The following is a 21,986-nucleotide window of genomic DNA, read 5'->3' on the forward strand; positions in this document are numbered from 1 at the left end:
CAAACTGAGAGACTGGAACTGAAAAGGTAATTAAGTTAAAAAATGCAAAGCTAAAATTGAACTCCTTGGGAGGTAGAACGCACAAACATAACTTATAACTGAAGAGCCCTATTAAGGTAATGACTCCGATTTGAGATTCTAAATGAGGAGTAAGGTGGTGCAAGGCATCCCTCGAAAAATCCATGAAAGGCACTTCTACAAAGACCATCATTGCTGGAGTGCTGGTCTTCACTTCTGAAGCAGTTGGTGTGTCACAGTGTAATAGCACATCCTAGCTGGAGGCCACAGTTGTTTTTTCAACTGTTCATCTTAAAGAACCTTCGAGAATCATTTTATATAAAAGTTATTACTTTTGACATAAAGATAATAAAGAATGTTGGATTCTGACAATTAGGGGTACATTAAATGTTGGAACTACCACTCAGCATCAAATAAAAAAAAGTGGAAAACAATGAAACGATGGAAGATTATGTATGTGAAATCTAGGAATAATGAAAAACAGTCATTTCTTCAGAGTATGAAATGCAAGCCAAAAAAAAGGCTTTTATACTCTTCATGGTTAAAAGAAAAAAAAAAAATCAAAAGAAGGATAATACTTCATGACATGTAAAAATTGTATGAAATGTAAATTTCGGTGTCTAAAAATGTAGTTTAGTTGCGCTCTGCCCATTCATTTACAAATTGTCTATCTCAGCTGTTGTCTTAGAGACCATATGGCCCATGAAGCCTAAAATATTTATTCTCTGGCTCGCCACAGAAAAAGTGTCCCAATCCCTGACCTAGAATATGCATTTTGGTTCTCACACTCCCCTACTGTGAACTTTCAGAATAAAAGGATGGGAAGCGAACACAGAGATAACCATTCCTAAGGATCTTTCATAGTCTCTGGATTTGTGTACCTGTCAGGGGACACATCACCTTGTCTATTTCCTACCAAATCTCTTTGCCTCCTTCAGTTGTAAATATTTGAACCATAAGATCTGTTTTGGCTCATATTGCTATGAAAAAGAAGTGCCTATTTTCACTAAACCTCAAACCTATACTGGCTTAGTTTGAAAAAATAAACCAAAACGGTGGTAGAAGATGGTTCCATTATATTGAAGCCCTTAACAATTGATTTGTATCAATAAATTCCTTCAGCAGGGTTTAATATATATATATGTTCAGAAACTGGTAATCTTGTTGGATATTGAGATAACTCTATTTTCACAGTCACTTGGACAGAAGTCAAAGAGTTTGTTTTTAAAATAAATTCAGTAATTTTTTTTTTTGTAAAGGAAGACTAGGCACGGTGGCTTAGCCTGTAATCCTAGCACTTTGGGAGGCCTAGGCGGGTGAGTGACTTGAGGTCAGGAGTTCAAGACCAGCCTGGCCAACATGGCAAAACCCCTTCTCTACTGAAAAATATAAAAATTTGTCAGGTGTGGTAGCATGTGCCTGTAATCCTAGCTACTGAGGAGGCTGAGGCAGGAGAATCGCTTAAACCCGAGAGGCAGAGGCTGCAGTGAGCCGAGATGGTGCCACCGTACTCCAGCCTGGGTGACAGAGCGCGACTCTGCCTCAAAAAAAATAAAAAGGAAGAGAAATAGTAAGAAATATCAGTGTGCTAAAAAGGCAAATGTACTATGTTGACCAAAAAAAAAAGATAGGAGATTTTCCAAAAATGCTCAATGCTATTTTTCTTTCTTTGACCCAAATACTCTACTTTAAAGGAGAAAATAAATATATTTCCTCCATCTCTGTAAACAGCACCTCCTCCACCCACCCAGTAGCTCAAATAAGAAACCTGAAACCTCAACAGCACAGGCCTGTGGGTGTTTTCTCTATATGACCTACCAAATCCATCTACTCCTGGCTCCGTCCCCTGCCAGCCCCCTGGGCCCAGCCACCACCATATATCCTCCAGACAACCGCCACAGCCTCCTATCTGGTCCCTCTGTTCACACCATGGCTTCCTTCCAATCCATTCTCCACACAGCAGCCAGGAAGAAAAACAAACTTTTTAAAGTGCCATGATCCCTATCACTCCCTTGTCAACTGAAAACTCTTAACGGGTTTCCACTGAATTAGGGAGCAAAGCCCAATCCCAAAGCAGGGCTACAAGGCCCCAGAGTTCCCTGACCTCACCCACCTCCTCCAGCTGCACAGACTGCCTTTCAGGTCCTTCCTATCTGTCCACGCCTCTGTGCTGCTCCTCTGCTAAGGAAGGTCTTTATTCAGCTAACTTCTAGTCTTCACTAAGGACTCTGCAACCCAGAGAGCCTTGCACAGCACCCAGTCTAAATCATGTCTTCTTGCAATTCCCTGGTCTCTTCCGTGCACAATACTTGCCATAATTTAACATCACAAAATGTATTTGTCTATTTTTTTAATCTTTGTTTTTTTGGGGATGGAGTCTCGCTCTGTCACGCAGGCTGGAGTGCAGTGGCACAATCTTAGTTCACTGCAACCTCCACCTCCCTGGTTCAAGCAATTCCCCTGCCTCAGCCTCCCAAGTAGCTGGGATTACAGGCACACACCACCACATCCAGTTAATTTTTTTGTAGTTTAATAGAGATGGGGTTTTACCATGTTGGCCAGACTGGTCTCGAACTCAAGACCTCAAGCAATCTGCCCACCTTGGCCTCCCAAAGTGCTGGGATTACAGGCTTGAGCCACTGCACCCGGCCTTAAAATCTTACTAATCTTATTTTATTTTTAAATTTTTTCTATTTATTATTTTTAGACCAGGTTATGAGACTAGGTAATTTTTGTATTTTGGTAGAGGTGGTGTTTTGCCAAGTTGCCCAGGCTGGTCTCAAGCTCCAGGCTTAAACTCCACCTCTGCCTCCCAAAGTGTTGGGATGGATTATAGGCATGAGCCACCACGCCTGGCCACACATGTATTTGTCTTAAGTCTGTCTGCCTGGTAGGGTGAAGGCCCCATCTCTGGAATGTTAGCTTGATTAATTATTAGATACCAAGCATTTCTCAGTGCCTCACCTAGAGTAGTTGTGCAAAGTGTTTCTGGAAGGGGGGTAGGACTTATATCCAAGAATTACTTTCTGAGGGTGATTTGCTTCCTCGTCTTCCATTCCCCACTGGACTCCTTGACCTTGACCTCCATCTGTCTACGGAAAAGGGTCACTGTGGTCTCCTTAGTGATCAAGCCAGTGGACTGTGTTCTCCAGGGCTCCGCTCCCTGGAGCTCCTTGTCAGGCACTACCTCATACCCCAAACTTACTTTCTTAGCTCCTATGACCTCATGTTCCCTAGGTCCCCCTTGTGCCACCTGATACTCTGTTTTTAGCTACCTGTACATATATATTTGAGGTCCCGGCTGCCACCGGCAGCCGAATTGTCAGGATTTAAAATCCATGTAAGCACCTATTGAAGAGCTCCACCTAGTGGTCCTACAGACTGATGTGCCCAAAACAATCCTCATCACCTAACGGGCTCCTCTTTCTGTCCCCAGCCATCACACCTCTCAAGCTGGGCAGTTGAGAGGTGTGATGTCTCACCAGTTTGTCCTTGACTTCCTAATATCTCACCAGTTTGTCCTTGACTTCCCTACAAGGCAAGCCCTTGTCGTCTCTGCTTTCAGATCTCCTGTGCCCAAGTCCTGTCCCCTTCAAACTCACTCTCCTCCATGCCATTGTTTTCAGAATGCCCTATTGAAAACAATAATTGAAGCTTGTTATCTTGATTCTCAAAACCACTCATGGCTCCCTAGACCCAGATAGAGAAAGCCCCTATACCCCGGTGGGGTTGTCCTCATCACCTCCTTCACCTGCCCGCACATTCTGCTCCAGCAGCACCCAGCTTTACACCCACAGCCACCTCGTGCTACTGTGAGACTGCCCGACTTGGCTCATGCCGCGCTTCTCCAAAGCAGACCCTGTGTTCTCCTTCTAAGCTACTGTTCTGTGAGCAACTGTGATGTCTAAAGCTGTTCTGCAGGTTACACACAGGCAGATCTGGGATCTGACTCCAAAGCCCGAGTTCTTGGCTCTACACAATTTTGCTTCAGATGATGGTAAAACCACAGGAATTCAGCCAAAAGATGTCCCCGCCTGTACTTACAGTATAACGAGTAACTATAAGCAGGAAGATCTACACCAATGACCTGAAGCATCTTCCAACAAGCTTTCTCAACCAACGATACCATCTTCCAAAGTTCTCAAAATTAAGCAAAGAGGGGTCCCATGAAAGATCAGATATGAAAGACTTTTTAGTTTAACAAGCCCATTTTAACTTGAAGAAAGAGACTTTTCATTAAGCATTCGACATGTCAGTACCTTCAGTTTGTAAGATTTAGAAGTAATCTTACTTAGCCAGGCACAGTGGCTCACACTTGAAATCCCAGAACTTTGGGAGGCCGCGGTGGGCCGATCACCTGAAATCAGGAGTCGAGACTAGCCTGGCCAACATATAGTGAAACCCTGTCTCTACTAAAAAATACAAAAATTGGCTGGGCATAGTGGGGCATGCTTGTATTGCCAGCTACTTGGGAAGCTGAGGCAGGAGAATTGCTTGGACCTGAGAGGCAGAGGTTGCAGTGAGCTGAGATGGCACCACTGAACTACAGCCTGGGTGACAGGGTAAGACTCCATCTCAAAAAAAAAAAAAAGAAACAGAAAGGAAGAACTACTCTTTCTTAAGTCCTTAAGCTCAGCAAAGACAGTCAGATCACAGGTCATTTTCTTCTCCACCGGCCGCCAGCATAAACGCTGGTGCTTCCAAATCCACACGATAAGCTTACCCTGTTGCAATAATGTCAGCCAGCTGAGGTGTGTTCGGTGCAATTTTGATGGTGACCGTTTCAAAGTAGAGGTGCTCTTTCTGAGCATGGATGGTGTATGTCCCTGTGGTTATGTTCTCCAGGCGGAATGAGCCATCAGCTTTTGTTTTGACTATAAAACAAAAACACACAAACAGAAGATAAGCCAAGAACAACTGTACTTTATATGTACACCAGAATACTTGAGACCAAAAGCTGCCATGTTTTCATATAGTCATCAGTTCCTTTCCATTTCCCTCTGTGATCCAAAAGAGCACTGATCCTCAGCCTGAGGCTGGTGTGTCAGCCCACCTTTGATTTGGTTATTCAGGGTGACTACTGCCTCTGGAACACCATCTCCTTCTGGTCCGTTCAAGACCCTCCCGGTGACAGAGAACCCCATGACGTGGAACACGGGCTAGAAAACAAAGAACAGGAAGAATGTGCTCGAAGGTGCTCCTGTGCCAGAGCCACAAAGCCTCCTTCTGCTGCGCCAGCCATCGCCTACCATGTCTGCCCTTGCTGCCCACCTCTCGACCCCCAGACCCCCAGAGCTGTGTGCCAGCCGGGGTACCTCTCATTTTACCCACATCTGTCTTCTCTGTTGTGTTCCCAACACACTGCTGTGTGTCAAACAGTAAAAGAGAAAAGGTCTAGAGACTTACTTCCCAAGTTAAAAGGTCACTGACTCAGGATTCTAAATGCCCCACATCCTCATCCCTGTGCTGTCTCCTCCCCTCCAGGTGCCCCCATTTTGGTGAACCACATCTTCTTCTAGTCTTCCACACATACCCCAGCATCACTTTGGATGCCCGCTCCCTGCTCCTCCAGCATCTATCAGTCCTGTGGTCTCCACCTCTGCAAAGTCTCACATGCCCCCTCCTATCTTTCCTTCGGGTCCTTATGAAATCCACTTAGGCCAGGCACAGTGGCTCAGGCCTTAATCTCAGAACTTTGGGAGGCCAAGGCAGGCAGATCACTTGAGGTCAGGAGTTCAAGACCAGCCTGGCCAACATGATGACATGTGTCTCTACTAAAAGCACAAAAACTAGCTAGGCGTGGTGGCAGGCACCAGTAATCCCAGTTACTGGGGAGGCTGAGAGGCAGGAGTATCACTTGAACTTGTCAGGCAGAGACTGCAGTAAGCCAAGATTGTACCAGCCTGTGCAACACAGTGAGACTCTGTCTCGAAAAAAGAAAGCAAGAAATCCGCCTAGACTACCCTCCTCCACCCCCATCACTGACTCTCACATGCTCCCAGGCTCCATGTGTCTGCGTCTGTGCCCCACTTGCCTGTGAGCAGCACACCTGTGCCTTCTCTGCAGTCAATGAGTTCCAGCCCTGATTCATGCATCCCCAAGGTCACCACAGCTAACCTCTTCATCAAATTTACCAGTATCTCAGATGTCCCTGTTTGATTTCTTAGTTGTCTCCCTCCCACTAGCATGGCACCTCAGGAAGACAGGGATCTTTTCTGTCTTAGTCATCTGGTACACAGCAGACACTCAATAACTGACTCCTGAATCAATGTGTGCATGCACATGTGCAACAGCATTTCAGATGAAGATTTAAGTAATTAAATGACTTCCTTTTTTAGGCGGGGAGTCTTTTTTTTCTTTTTTTCAGCATATGGTTTCTTAGTGATGTTCTCATATGACAGGTAGCCGTTCTTGATCTTTCCAGAAAGATATGTTTCATTCCGTCCATTACCTACTTATCAATTCACGTATGTACTCAACAAATATTTTTACTGGGCACCTACTACGTGCCAGGCACTAAAACACATGGTAGGAAAACAGTAAAGAATAAGACACTCGCGGTTCCTGACCTCAGGGAACTTACAGGGCCCCATTTCCTGAAACACCATCCATCATTTTCAAAATTTGTATCTGGCTGTGATCTGGGAATATCTCTGTCTGCTCACCTGGCCCTATCCTTCTCTGCGTGCTGTGTGAAGCAAAGCAAAGGCTTCATCTTCTCACCCTTATCTTCCCCCTCCAGTGTACCACAAACACTCTACTGAATCTTAAAACGCAGAGTCGGCACCCCACTGTGCGTATGACCCAAAAGCCCACTCCTGCCAGTTGAAGCTACTTTAACACAGTACTTTCAAATGCATTATTAAAAGAAAACGATTAAAATATAATTTTTTCAATAACTCTAACATTGGGTGGTCCACTTAGGAGAGGCTGTTATTTTCTTTTGGGATTTGCTCTAGCTAGGCAATTATCTACAGTAACCATTTTCTACTCCCGTAATTAAAGGAGACATAGTGAGATGAAAAATCGTTTACCATCTATGTGAGGGTCGAGGGAGTTTATCAAGCCACCTCTCATCCTGCTCATTCCCAGCACCACGGTCCGAGCTCTGCCAGTTCTCATCTGGTTGACAGCCATGGCATCCCAAACAGTCCCCCATTTCCACCCTGACACCCTGCAAACTCTCCTCAACACAGAAGCCAGAAGGATCACACCGCTCCTCTGCTAGGAACCTTCCAGTGGCACTAATTTTCACCCAGAGTTATAGGCAGAGTGTCCCACCAGGCCCTGCACAATGTGCTCCATCACCTCCCTGGCCCACTCTCCACCTCCTCGCTCCTTGCTCACTCCCTCCACTCCAGCCACCTGGCCTCCTGGGGGTGCCCCAAACCCTTCAGCACACTCCTGCCTCAGGATCTTTGCACATGACGTTCCCTCAGCCTTACACACTGTTCCTGCAGAAGTGAAGTATGGTTCACTCGTTCTTTCCCTTCAGGTTGTTACTCAAATGTCACCTTCACAGGGAGGGCTGGAGGACTTCCCAAAAACACCCTATGTACAACTGCAAACCCTGTCTCCACCCTGAAATTGTATGATCTCCTTTCTTCCTTTATTTTTCTAGAGAACACTTATCACCTTTCACTTACTTTCTAACTTATTCATCTAAACATGTATTGACCCTTCCTGTCATTAGAACATGAGGTCTAGCCAGGCGCAGTGGCTCACGCCTGTAATCCCAACACTTTGGGAAGCTGAGGCAGGCAGATCACTTGAATCCAGGAATTACAGAACAGCATGGGCAACATCTCTACAAAAAATACAAAAATTAGCTGGGCATGGTGGCACGCGCCTGTGGTCCCAGCTACTCAAGAGGCTAAGGTAAGAGGATCACTTGAGCCCTGGAGGCAGACATTGTAGTGAGCTAAGATCGTACCACTTCACTCCAGCCTGAGCCACACAGTGAGACCCTGTCTAAAAAAAAAAAAAAAAAAAAAAAATTAAATCTGCACGTACAAGAATTTTTGCCTCTTTGCTCACTGTTGTATCCCCAATTCTGGAATGATGCCTGAAATGTATGTCACTGGAACTCAATAAATATATTTCACTGAATGAGTAGATTTAACTAGGAATCCAGATCTCTACCATAAGGACATTACGCGTTACGAATATAATACCAGATTGCACTTTTTCCCACAGCCCTTCCAGATAAAACAATTGATTTTTTTAAAAAACATGTCTGCAACACCTGTGCCTAGGGATGGGAACTCAAACACCTGTCCCTCCAGAAGACAGGAAAGCCTTACCTCGATTTTCAGGCTGTCATGTTCCACTGTAAAGTCGAGTCTGGAAGGCGCCACATCAAAGGTAATTCTCTCCCCCCGATAGAATGGAATCTGGAAGGAAGAGTCTGTTAATTACTAAGAACCACTAACATGATCAATAATCAATATTAATAATCAATCCAGCAGCCCACAGATGACAAGGGTTCAAGACAGGCCAAGAGAAACATTCATCATAACTGTCGCAGATTTGAAAGAGGAAGCCCGGCCCTTTTTGTAGCTACTACTAAGGAGTGAACGTCTCGTCTTAAGTTACTGCCTAACAGCGTGTTCATAGAACTGCAGGCCAACCATCTGCTCCTTTAACACCCAGACAGCGTTGGCTCTTACTTTGTCATGAGAGTCCCAGACATCAACAGAACGGAAATCTGCCTCACTCACCACAGTGTAGCCCCCACTTGGCAAGGAATAGAAGGAGAAGGAGCCGTCTTCTCTGGAGACAGTGTAGCACAAATATACCAGACTCTCATCTTGGGGCTGGAACCCAGGCACTGGTGAGACACTGCAGCCCAGGACATCCTATGCCAGGGAAACAAAAGACAAGACTTCCTTTTCCATTTACATGTTCTAATTACCATCAATTAGCCACATCATAGGAAAGTTTTTCTAAGTTTCATGTCAATATTCGTATTTCTGAAATCTAAGACATAGTAATACAGGTAAAAGGAACAAAAATCTTGGCATTCAAGTTGTCAAGTTAAAAATCGGCACAGTCTTATTGGGAAAAAAAGACATGACTGTCCTTCCTTATGATGGGTCACCATTCTCCAAATAAGAAAACGGAGGCTCAGGAGGGTCATGGTGACCAGCCAGGGGTCGCACAGCTAGGAAGAGGCATTTGTTTAGGCCTGGAATTTGTTTGAACCCACATCTGATTTCAAAGCCTGTGTACTTTCCATCACATACCACTGCCTCCCAGTGTAGATGTGCAATGTTTTATGAGCCAACAGAGACACGTGGTATTCTTGAAATCTTTTTTTTTTTTTTTTTTTTAAAGAGTGTCTCACTCTATCACCCAGGCTGGAGTACAGTGGCGTGGTATCAGCTCACTGCAACGTCCACCTTCCGAGTTCAAGCGATTCTATTGTCTTGGCCTCCCTCGCAGCTGTGACTATAGGCATGTGCCAACACGCCCAACTAATTTTTTTCTTTTTTTTTTTTTGTATTTTTAGTAGAGACAGGGTTTCACCATGTTGACCAGGCTGGTCTCAAATTCCTGACCTCAAGTGATCCACCTACCTCAGCCTCCCAAAGTGCTGGGATTACAGGAGTGAGCCACCAGCCCCAGCCTGAGACACACGATATTCTTAAGCGTTAAAATGATAAATCAACCCAGATGTGCATTTTTTAACTGGTAGGTTCTGATCCGTAACCCCCCACCTACCCTTCATAGCATTTCTTTTGTTCTTTTCTTTGCTTACCTCTTGAGTTACTAAAGAAGAAAAGAGAAGAAACTTCACCCCTTTCATGGGCTCCCCATCACTTCGGACAGAGCCAGACACATTGTAGCCAGCAACTATCAGGGGACTGGCCGCATTGGCATTTGAGTTGGTTACACGCACTGTGGTGCTTGCCTGTAACAGAAAAAGATTTTAACTTGAAAAAAAAAATAAACACTTGTCGAGTGTCTAACAACATGAGGACATGATGAAGCTAAACTATTAACTGGGAAACATAATCTATAAAATTGCTTATTTGGTATAATCACTATTTTTTTTTTTTTTTTTTTTTTTTTTGAGACAGAGTCTAGCTCTGTCAACCAGGCTTGAGTGCAATGGCACAACCTTGGCTCACTGCAACCTCTGCCTTCTGGGTTCCAGCGATTCTCCTGCCTCAGCCTCCAGAGTAGCGGGGATTACAAACACCCGCCACCACATCCGGTTAATTTTTGTACTTTTAGTAGAGATAGGGTTTCACCATGTTGGCCAGGTTGATCTCAAACTCCTAATCTCAGGTGATCCACCCGCCTCAGGCTCCCAAAGTGCTGGGATTACAGGTGTGTGCCACCATACCAGGCCAATCATTTTTTAATGCCCAAAATGAAGCGAAAGGAAATGTGACAAAATGTAAATAATGATTTTGTCTATATGGTGATATTTTTACTTGTATACTTTTCCATCTTCCCGAATTTCTAACTTTGTTTCCACTGCTTTATAGTCTTCTATATGTTCCAATTTTTTTAAAGAGCATATTTTGCTTTTTTTCTACGTGTAATGATAGCGTTAACTGAAGATTAGCCTAAAGCTGCCTCCTTACATGTTTTACGTTTGGCCTAAAGGTTTCTGTGTATTTTGTGCCAAGCCTCAGCCAATTCCAACAGCCATCCTTCAACTACTCACAGGCGGCAAACGGTTCAAACCGTGTGCAAGTAAGAAAAACGCCCAGCTGTAACCAGGCCAACTGTTTCTGTACCTCACTTCCGCTTTCTGTCCGCCACTTTCTTTTTTCTGCCCATAAACCCTTTCCAATCAGCAACGGTGCCACAGTCGCTGTAAACCTATTCTGGCTCAGGAGGCTGCCTAACTGACAAATTGTTCTGTGCTCAATTAAACTCTGTTTAATTTCTGTTAAGTTGTTCTTTTCACAATATGTGCATGTTTTTAAACATTTTTGTTAAAGTACAATTTACATAGAGAAAACTGCACATCTTCTAAGCATACAGCACAGGGCTTGTCACAAACTGGGCGCCGGTCACCCAACAGAATAGCACCAGCACCCCTGAAATGCTCCTCACACTTGCTTCCGGTCACTAACCCCCCAGAAAGATAAACATAATCCTGACCTCTAACAACATGCTTTACTTTAAAATCCCAATTTCATATTAATAAACTCAGATTCTTCTAAGTAACATACAATGTAAACCTCAAAATCTCTTCTATTTATAAATGTGTAAGCCCTTTCATTTCAAATCAAAAAAAAAATTTTTTTTTTTGAGACAGAGTCTCGCTCTGCCACCAAATCTGCAGTGCAATGGCACAATCTTGGCTCACTGCAACCTCCACCTCCCAGGTTCAAGGGATTCTTCTGCCGCAGCCTCCCAAGTAGATGGGATTACAGGCAAATGTCACCATGCCTGGATAATTTTTGTATTTTTAGTAGAGATAGGGTTTCACCATGTTGGCCAGGCTTGTCTCAAACTCCTGACCTCAAGAGATCCACCAACCTCGGCCTCCCAAAGTGCTGGGATCACAGGCATGAGCCACCACGCCAAGCCTCGAATAAAGTATTTTTAAATGTTGCTCCAGAAGAGAAAAATCCTCAAAACCAAAAGTCATAAATAGTATGAAGAGACATCTAGGTGTGAAACTATCATCAATTATAAATGCATAAAACCTACAGAGTAAAAAAATAATAATAATAAAACCTACAGAATAAAAGCTGAAATACTGATTCCAATGATTCTTTAGCAAAAAATGAGACACAGCTTCAGTACCAACACAGGAGCTAATATGTCAAGAAGTTCCTTAAGACTTATTTTAATTTGGTCTTTCACACTATTTTGATCTTCATCCTTTTTTGATCTTTGACTATAAACTATTTCAGTCAAACAAAAAGAAAATATACTAAAGAACACTTACATACCTTCTAACCAGCTAAAGAAATTTAAAAAGTAGAAATACAATTAAAGATGCTGGCATACCCTCAAATCCCCTTCCTCCCTCTTTCTCTAGAAGTCAGTATCATTTTGAACAGTGTTTGCTATTCCAATGCATGTCTTCATAATTTTTCTATGAAGGCTGTATCCTCCCCATCTCTACTAAAAATACAAAAATTAGCCAGGCATGGTGGCAGGTGCCTGTAATCCCAGCAACTCAGGAGGCTGAGGCAGGAGAATCACTTGAACCTTGGAGGTGGAGGTGGCAATGAACCAAGATTGCGCCATTGCACTCCAGCCTGGGTGACAAGACTCTGTGTAAAAAAACAAAAAAAGACTGTATCCTTAGCCAGGTGCAGTGACACATGCCTGTAGTCCCCGCTGCTTGGGAGGCCAAGGTGGAAGGATCGCTTAAGGCCAGGAACTGGAGGCTGCAATGAGCCATGAATATGCCAATGCTATATTCTAGCCTGGGCAACAGAGCAAGACCCTGTTGAAAAAAAAAACAAAAAACAAAAAACAACTATATCTATCTGGGCCAGGCGCCCTGTAATCCCACTACTTTGAGAGTCTGAGGGTGGTAGATCATTTGAGGTCAGGAATTCGAGACCAGTCTGGCCAACATGGCAAAACCCCGTCTATCCGAAAAATAAAATAATTAGCTGGATATAGTGGGGCACACCTGTAATGCAGCTGGCTCAGGAGGGTGAAGCAGAATAGCTTGGACCCAGGAGGCCGAGGTTGCAATGAGCCAAGATCACACCACTGCACTCCAACCTGGGTGAGAGAACGAGACTCAATCGCAAAAAAAAAAAAAAAAAATAGACTGTATCCATAAACAATGTTATCGCAAGTATTTAAATCATATTTCTTTCAACTCTGTTTTGAAATGTAGTTACACTGATATATGCAGCTCTGGTTTATTCATTATTGCTGACATATAGCAGCCTATTGTATGAAGAACCACAATCCTTTCTTCTCTTAAAAGACATTTAGGTCTTCTCTTAAAAGACATTTAAGACATTTCTTCTCTTAAAAGACATTTACAATATTTCGCTCTTACAATGCTGCAATAAAGGTTCTTGTTGCCCAGGGTGGAGTGCAGTGGTGCGATCTAGGCTTACCACAACCTCTGCCTCCCAGGTTCAAGCAATTCTCTTGCCTCAGCCTCCTGAGTGGCTGGGATTACAGGCATGTGCCACCACACCTGCCTCATTTTGTAATTTTAGTAGAGACTGGATTTCTCCATGTTGGTGAGGCCAGTCTCAAACTCCCAACCTCAGGTGATCGACCTGCCTTGCCCTCCCAAAGTGCTGGGATTACAGGCATGAGCCACCTTGCCCCGCCGATAAACATTCTTATACATTCTTCTTGGGGACACGTACCACAGTTACTAGAATGTTTAGTATATTTACAGATTTCTGTTTCAGGCAGAAAAAAGAGCAACAAATAAATCTCATCAGGGCCTTCTGTTGTTGATTTAGTTTAAAATAGCTACGGTTAATAAAACAGATCTATTTCACAGCAGGAAGACAACATTGTCACCTAAAACTGAAACCAACACAAGCAACATCTCCGACAGTGAGGAGTTACACCTTATAAATAACCACCAAACTCATCAACAGCACCAATGTTTCTTCATCTACTCCTGGAAAAACCATCAATTCTTTTCAAAATCTAAACTGAAAACCCCTACCTTTATCCCCAAGCCAGCATATTACTGGCATGGCTATAGACACAGCCATCACACTCACCTCTTTCAATGCCCAGGTCGGATGAGTTGCAAGGATTTCATAATCTCCAGGCAGAACTTTAAAAAACGCAAACCTAAGAAATACAAAATAACCATTTAACTTTCTCCAAATAACCTCAGTATTTCTAATTTTATGATTAACGTTGGCAGTACAAGAAAACAATGATGGAATTATCACCCATTTGCCATTAACTGGTTAAATGAGCATGAATGAAATTCAATCCTCCACTGTTCAAATCTGCATCAAAGAGCACTTACTGTGTGCCAGGAGGGCTGTTCCATGTGCTGGTAGGAAGGAGGAGCGCTTAGGTCTCCCTTAAACTCAGGATCTCTGGCACAAAACCAGCCCTTGTAGCACAGCAGGGATCAGTCACACAACATTTGACTGGGTTTGACAGAGGTGACAGGCACGAACTGACAAGCAGAAGGGAACAGAAGTGTCCAGGGGAACATGTGGGAAGGAAGAAGTGGGGTGACAAGAGCAGAACGGATGCACAAGTTGAGGGGGAGGGGACACCGACACAAGATGATGCTAATGACACACGGCGGAGTAAACCATGACAAGCTTTGAATCCCACAAAAAAGCCTTTACAGAAACAGATAAGCTAGTCTGGGTTTTTGAGCCAAACAACTGAGATGAGAAACCAGCAGTTGATGAAAATGACTCTACTAGCCACAGACAGACTAACACTAGAGTGAGCCGAGCTCAGGCTGCAAATGTTACTGCCAGTATACTAACATGTTTAGCCCTTTAAATTTGCAAGGCAACTGACAATTAGAAGGCTAATTCCAGTGAAATAAACTATAAAAAGTGTTTGATTTCTTCTTCTACAGTATTTTATTACATCAAATGTTGCCTGTAATAACTGGATAGGGCTTGGAAATCCCGTTACTACTAAGTCTTGGTAAGACTGAGTTTCTATTTCATTTTTGTAATAGCTCAGTGCTACAAGTCACTATCATTGTTTCAGTGAGTACAGATGAAATGGATTCAGAAGGCTATTTTTTTCTAGTAAGGTCAACACCAAACTACAAGCCCAGAAAAAAATTATAGCTCCATATTCCTGCTACAGACCAGGGCTGGAGAGGCACTAATCAAGGAGAAGTAAACATTTCAAAAACGAAAAATAGTTTCAACAATAACTTTAAAATTGAATGACTTACAGACTCATTATAAACTTCTACTTTGCAATTTAGTCAGTTTGGATATTGATGGAGTTAGTAATGATTTGATCACTTTCAAAATTATCAGTTTGAACTATTCTGGTATTAATCTTGGCACATATGGAACATTTACAACTATACATATCCATTGAATAAATGTTTTACATTTGACTCAGCAGGTCAGTTAATCATCACTTCCAACTACAAAACACTTTTGAGATAATAATGATAATGATTTTTTCTAATCCTAACTGAGCTAACCTATTGGAGCTAACATGCCGGGCAGTTTGAAGTAATATTAATTTCATCTTTCCAGTAACCTTAGGAGGTATGTTCCACAATTATCTTCATTTACCAAAGGGGAAACAGAGGCATAGAAGGGTTAAGGAACCTGTCCCAGGTCAAACAGCCAGCAAATGGGGGAGCTGGGATCCAAGCCCAGGCTGGTGGGCTCCAGAGCCAGGCTGAGCTGCTAATGAAGGCCCACTAAGCCCCAGGCCCTGCAGCAGGTACGTTATGGGTATTAACTCTTTTTTCTGTTTGTCTGAGACAGGGTCTTCCTCTGCTGCTGAGGCTGGAGTGTAGTGGTACATGATCATGGCTCACTGCAGCCTCAACCTTCCAGGGTCAAGCAATCCTTCTGCCTCAGCCTCCTGAGTAGCTGGGACCACAGGAGCATGCCACCATGCCCAGGTAATTTTTTTCCTCTATGGGACTCTGCTTCATATAATTTTTTAAATTACTCGTAGAGATTCAGTCTCCCTACGTTGTCCAGGCTGGTCTCAAACTCCTGAACTCAAGTGATCCTCCCACCCTGGCCTCCCAAAGTGCCGGGATTATAGCCACAAGCCAATGTGTCTGGCTGGTATTAACTCATATTTAATCATCCCATCAATGCTAGGCAAGAAGGGTCAAATGGCTTCCATTTCACACATGGGGAACTCAACGCACTGAGGGGCATGAACTCACCCAAGGTTAAGAGGCTGAATCAGGATCTGAACCCAGGATTCCCTGAATCCAAACGCCCAAACCCAGCTCTGTGACCCCATCACAGCCTGGCTCTAAGGCAAGACTGGGAGACAGGATGCTACTCACTTTCCGCCGGGCTGTGTAACTGTCGACTGGATCTTTGCTTCAGTCCCGGTGTTTCTCAGGGACACCTGAACTCCCGCAGGACCCAGGGGCTGCCCTTTGCTGAGGACCTGCCGTGGAGAAGAAGATTAGGCCCCACCCAGCAAAGGACCCTCCTCTCAAAGCACTGGCAACTGCTTACAACCCCCAGGTGGAGCCAGGAACCTTCTTTGGGTCAACAATCCCATTGAAAAGATGATATAAATCATGGGTATCTTTCCTGGGGATGAGGTAGGAGAGGGAACAGTAAGGTAAAATAAGACTCTATTTCAATGAATCTAAGACATCTTCAGCTAAAGATTCACCATTATTGGCCTGGCCAGGTGTAGAGGTTCACACCTGTACTCCCAGCACTTTGGGAGGCCAAGGTGAGCAGATCACCGGAGGTCAGGAGTTTGGGACCAGCTTGGCCAACATGGGGAAACCCTGCCTCTACTAAAAATAGAGAAATTAGCGAGGTGTCATGGTGCATGCCTGTAATCCCAGAAATAAGTAAATATAAATAAAAATACAAAAATTAGCTGGGCATGATGGCACATGCCTGTAATCCCAGCTACTGGGGAGGCTGTGGCAGGAGAATTGCTCGAACCCAGGAGATGGAGGTTGCAGTGAGAGACTGCACCACTGCACTCCAGCTTAGGCTACAGCACGAGACTCTGTCTCAAAAAAAAAAAAAAAAAAAAAAAAAAAAAACCTTTCAAAAAAAAAAAAAAAAAAAAAAAATCACCATTATTTTGCAAATCACTGAGAAAGAAAAAAATACCCCAGATCCCAATCTCCTTCATCTCTTCTTTCCTTAAAAAATGCAGGATATTTTAACTTGGGGACTTTGATCCCACAGGGGACCCACAGATAAAGGGCAAGAGAGCCTATGAACCCTGCACTCCATCCGACGTAGAACAAGAAACCCACACATACAGCTGGGACGGACAGGCCTCGCCCTCAACACGAACGTAAAGCAGAAATAAACGCATCATGAAGAAAAGGGCAGGAAGGAAAAAAGCACATCTCAACCTCAGGCACAGGACGGGTGGAGGAAAAAACTCTCCCCTGAGAATCTGAATCTAGGGGAGCTGGGGAAAACACTCATTAGCACTCTAAATTCATACCACCATGGCAGTGCAAAAAAAATCTCAGAATTTAAATGCTGGGAATCCTCCCAGGTGAGTGGCAAAAGCAGGTACACTCTATCTCAAGAAGAAGCTGACTTCAGTTCACCCACAGGGAGAGTAAGACCCCACGAGGCTTAGGGAGTATATCCTTCCAACTCCACATCCCTGTAAAAGGCCATCCCTGGCATAAACTCTAATAGCTGCTAGGTGCATGGCTCACACCTGGAATCCCAGCACTTTGGGAGGCCAAGGCAGGCAGATCACCTGAGATCAAGAGTTCAAAACCGGCCTGACCAACACAGCGAAAGCCCATCTCTAATGAAAATACAAAAAATAGCTGGGCGTGGTAGCATGCACCTGCAATCCCAGCTACTCGGGAGACTGAGGCAGGAGAATCACTTAAACCTGGGAGGTAGAGGCTACAGTGAGTCAAGATTGCACCACTGCACTCTAGCCTGGGCAAAAGAGCAAGACCCTGTCACAAAATAAAAGAAATAAACACTAACAGCCTATTGCCTGGGAGCAGAGGGAACGACCAGCAACCTCAATCTCACACCTAAGCACACCTGCTGCATTCTACACAGGGTGGAGTGCAGGGTTCACAGACTCTCTTGCCACTTATTCATGGGTCCCCTGTGGGATCAAAGTCCCCAGGTTAAAATATCCTACATTTTTTAAAGAAAGGATTTAGTATACATTATAGAGTGAACAGGAAAAATAATCAAGTTCCAAAGACAAACCTTGCCGTTCACAGAGAAGCCAGTGAAGACAAAGTTGATGTCCCCACCCTTTGTGCAGATGTCACTGACTCCATCCACATGGAGCTCCACGGTCGTCGGCTCTGAGGATGAAGCGGGGGAGGAAACAGGGGCACAAGACACAGAGGCAAGCTTAGTTTTGGGGTACAGTGAACCTATCTAAGTAGAACATATTTTATTGTTCAGTTTTCATTTTATTTTTGAACAATTAATATACTTGTGTGTTTCCAAATCCAACAAAGGTATGCTGGGGAAAGTCTCCCTCTCACCCCTATCCCCTTAGCCACCTAGTTTCCTGCCCCAGAGAGAACTTGTATTTAGAGTATAAAATAATTTTACAACAGCCTTTCAGCCAAGTTATATCTCAGGGTGCCAGTGGAAATTCAGTGAGCACCAAGTAATTTTATTTACTGAATGCTCATCACAGACCAGGCACTTAGGTGAGTGCATTTAACCCTCACAATTATCTTAAGAGGCAGGCAGTAATAGCCGAAATTTACTGAGGGGTAAATCGAGGCACAGAACGGTTAAAGCAGCTCCCAAGATCACAGAGCTTCCGAGTGACAGAGCCCCGATTCAACCCTAAAAGTCTGGCTCTGGATCTGTTCCCTGACCAAGTACATGAGCTCAGCGATGTTAAACCAGGGCCACAAACTCCAACGCTGCAGGTGCCTTGTGGGTTCAAAGTGAGTGGAGCACCCTCGGGGGATTATGACGGTAAACTGAAAGGGGGCAACCACCATTCTAGTCTGCCAACCACGGCCATGCTTTGCCAGAGCTTCCAACTTCTCCAAAAAACTGGAAATCTGGATTTTATATACCATTTCTTGACTTTTCAGTATCAGCAATTAACTCCATTTTTTAAAAAACTGAAGAGTTCATCATAATGGGGTTAAAGCTGAGTTTCTGAAACGTTAGGAAGAATGTGGAGTAATGAGTAGAGAACAAAAAGGAAAACCATGAGATGAGATTTTCAGGTAAAATGAAGAATTACACACATGTTCACATGCACACATACAAGCGCACGCACACACACACACAGATTCCAATAAAAAATGGGCAAAAGACTTGAACAGAAATCTCACAAAAATAGCCCATGGCAAATAAACATACAAAAAAGTGTGCAACTTCATTGGCCATCAGAGGAATGCAAATCAAGACCAGAGTGAGATGATACGACACCCCTACCAGAATGTCTAAAATGAAAAAAACTGACCATACCAAGTGTTGACTAGGATGTGGAACAATGGAAAACCCTTGTACACTGTTGGTAGAACACAAACCAGTGCATCTACTTTGGATGTCTGGAAATACTTACGCTGAGCATGTATCAACTCCATGGCTCAGCAACTTTATGCCTGGTAAGTACTCAGCACAAATGCAGGCACATGTGTATCAAAAAATACATACAAGAATGTTCACAGGAGCATTACTCTCAGTGGCCAAAATCAGGAAGCAACCCAAACGGCCATCAACAGAAGAGATCACTGATATAAAATATAAACATAAAATATCAATATAGGCCAAGCATGGTGCTCATGCCTGTAACCCCAACACTTTGGGAGGCCAAGGCAGGTGGATTACTTGAAGTGTGGAGTTCAATACAAGCCTGGTCAACATAGTAAAACCCCATATCTGCCAAAAATACAAAAATTAGCTGGGCATGGTGGTGTATAATCCCATCTACTCAGGAGGCTGAGGCACAAAAATTACTTGAACCTGGGCAGAAGTTGCAGTGAGCCGAGACTGTGCTACAGCACTCCCTCAGTCTCAAAAAAAGAAAAAGAAAAAGAAAATATATTTCATAAAATATAAATCATTTTATATTTATGCATCAGAATTCTGAACAGCAAAGAGAATGAACTAGAGCTGCAAATGATACAAAGAAAGCTCACAATGCTGACAGGAAGAAACCAGATATTAAAAAGCACCCTGCATGATTGCATTTGTATAAAGTTCAAAACGGACCAAATGGATCTCTAATTTTTAGAAGCTCAGGGTGGTGGTCACCTGGGGGGTGGGGCAGGATGGCTAATGAGCACCCAGGATGGGGACTTCTGGGGTGCTGGTGAAGTGCTCTCCCATCATCTGGGTGGTGGATACATGGGTGTGTTCACTTTGTGAAAATTTATCCAGGGCACTTTTGTGAAAGCATAACTCAATTAAAAAGCTTATCAACAGCATCAGTTGGGGATGGGGTGGGGTGGCAAACACAACACTCCTGCAGGCCACCAGTCTAGATTTCTGCTTTGACCATGAGCATTCCTCTCAGGGCTGCATTCCTCTCCAGCTTTCTGGAACATACCAGCCAGACACCCTCCACCCCACCCCTGACTAAAAACTAATAAAGAGCTGCTCTCACTGAGCCAAATTAGCTGTCGGCTGCCTGAGCTTCATTTTAGCCTTGGTGATGGCAAGTGCTAAATTCTTCCTTGTCTAATGCAAAGGTAAGCCTGATATCAACAATGGTGGTCCCCATTCCTCTTCCCAAGGTATGGACTAGGGGTCACTCACATCTGCTCTACTGAAACATCAAGAGTCTCTCCTCTTCAAAAATGTATGCTACATCAAAATAGACCCTCTCTTCTGATCTCAACCCCATTCTCAACTCTCCAGCTATGCTTGAAGGCAATTATATGAGGAAAGTTTGGAGCTTTTGTTGGGAAGTATGCAGAAGAGCTGTTTCTGAGTACTGAGTGCTTGGTAATTACGTGCCAGCCACTCTGAACACTCATTATTGGTTTATTCAACCTCCAAGTACCTTGTGGGGCATGGACTATAACCACCCTGCCTCAACAGTGAGGAGCCAGGCTGACACAGGGAAGTAACCTGTCCAAGGTTGTTATTTAACTGGTAAGGCTTAAGGCTGACAGATATTGTAATCTCTTGGAACATAAATCGGGATTTTTATGACAGATCTCACAATGTTTAAATATTGCAATTAATTGCATAAAAGATTAAAAAACTGAGGAAGCTAAAAAAAGAAGCCATCCTGGGACAGGAACCAAGACCCCACTCTTGGCTTCTATACTGATCTGCTGCCACGTAAGGAGTGAAACTGAAAAGGCAGAGTTTCCAGAAAGGTACAAGAAAAGATGTCTATTTTTCAAAGGTGACAGAAAGCCTTAAGGTAGATTAAATCCAAACTAAACCAGAGTGATGGGGACAGGGAGGGGAGGAATTCAACCCTCTTCCATACTGAAAATGATCCTTAAAATTTTAAGAGTGTATGCACCCTACTAATGTAAATTAATACCTGGCATATAATTTTTTTTTTTGAGACGGAGTTTTGATCTTTCACCCAGGCTGGAGTGCAGTGGTACTATCTTGGCTCACTGTAACCTCCGCCTCCTGGATTCAAGCAATTCTCCTGCCTCAACCTCCCAAGTAGCTGGGATTACAGGCGTGCACCACCACGTCTGGCTGACTTTTGTATTTTTAGTAGAGATACGGTTTCACCATGTTTTCCAGGATGGTCTCAAACTCCTGACCTTGTGATCTGCCTGCCTCGGCCTCCCAAAGTGCTGGCGTTACCGATGTGAGCCACCATTCCCAGCCATAATCTAATCTTACAAAGAACGTCTAGTGATTCAGTTAACTTACCAAAACTCCACCCTAGGGGAGGCTCAATCTTCAGAATGAAATCCCCCTAAAAGAAAAAAGTAAATAAAATTTCAAGAAATGAGAACTGTGACTCTGGTTTAATTTGGTTTAGTGTTACCATTTAATCTAAAAATTTTACATCGGAAATGAAACTCAAAGAGTAACCCTTGTTCTTCTTCAGATGCTACAAGCTGAAGCTGAACACCAGAAGTTTTCATCTAAACAATCAGAAGACAGTGTTGAAGCCCACTTGTGAGTTCTCAAGACACCAGGTTCAGCTACTCACTGTCTTTCAAAATTAAACATACTATTAATTCTACTAACTGAGTCTCCCATTAAGCCCTCACATGCCTATCGCTGCACAAGTTAGCGTAACTTCAGGATCCAGAGTCACTTCTTAAAACTAGGTTTGGCCAGGCACAGTACCTCACACCTATAATCCCAACACTGTGGGAGGCCAAGGCAGAGGGACTGCTTGGCCAGGAGTTCAAGACCAGCCTGAGCAACATAGCA

At 43.8% G+C, this 21,986-nt stretch overlaps 1 protein-coding gene across 1 annotated transcript in view; it reads right to left on the bottom strand.

Moving 5' to 3' along the window:
• LOC108312161 (nodal modulator 1) overlaps positions 1–21,986 on the bottom strand; it is a 64,386-nt gene that overhangs the window by 35,408 nt on the left and 6,992 nt on the right. Inside the window, exons 3-11 of the mRNA XM_017539938.1 lie at positions 21,474–21,519; positions 17,853–17,953; positions 15,965–16,071; positions 13,707–13,779; positions 9,779–9,931; positions 8,739–8,876; positions 8,322–8,411; positions 5,072–5,177; positions 4,742–4,892 (exon numbers count right to left, since the gene is read on the bottom strand). Coding sequence (XP_017395427.1) covers positions 4,742–4,892; positions 5,072–5,177; positions 8,322–8,411; positions 8,739–8,876; positions 9,779–9,931; positions 13,707–13,779; positions 15,965–16,071; positions 17,853–17,953; positions 21,474–21,519 — 965 coding nt within the window. The remainder of the gene's footprint in view (positions 1–4,741; positions 4,893–5,071; positions 5,178–8,321; positions 8,412–8,738; positions 8,877–9,778; positions 9,932–13,706; positions 13,780–15,964; positions 16,072–17,852; positions 17,954–21,473; positions 21,520–21,986) is intronic.

This window comes from Cebus imitator, unplaced genomic scaffold (genome assembly GCF_001604975.1).
Source record: "Cebus imitator isolate Cc_AM_T3 unplaced genomic scaffold, Cebus_imitator-1.0 Scaffold122, whole genome shotgun sequence".
Taxonomy (NCBI): Eukaryota; Metazoa; Chordata; class Mammalia; order Primates; family Cebidae; genus Cebus; species Cebus imitator.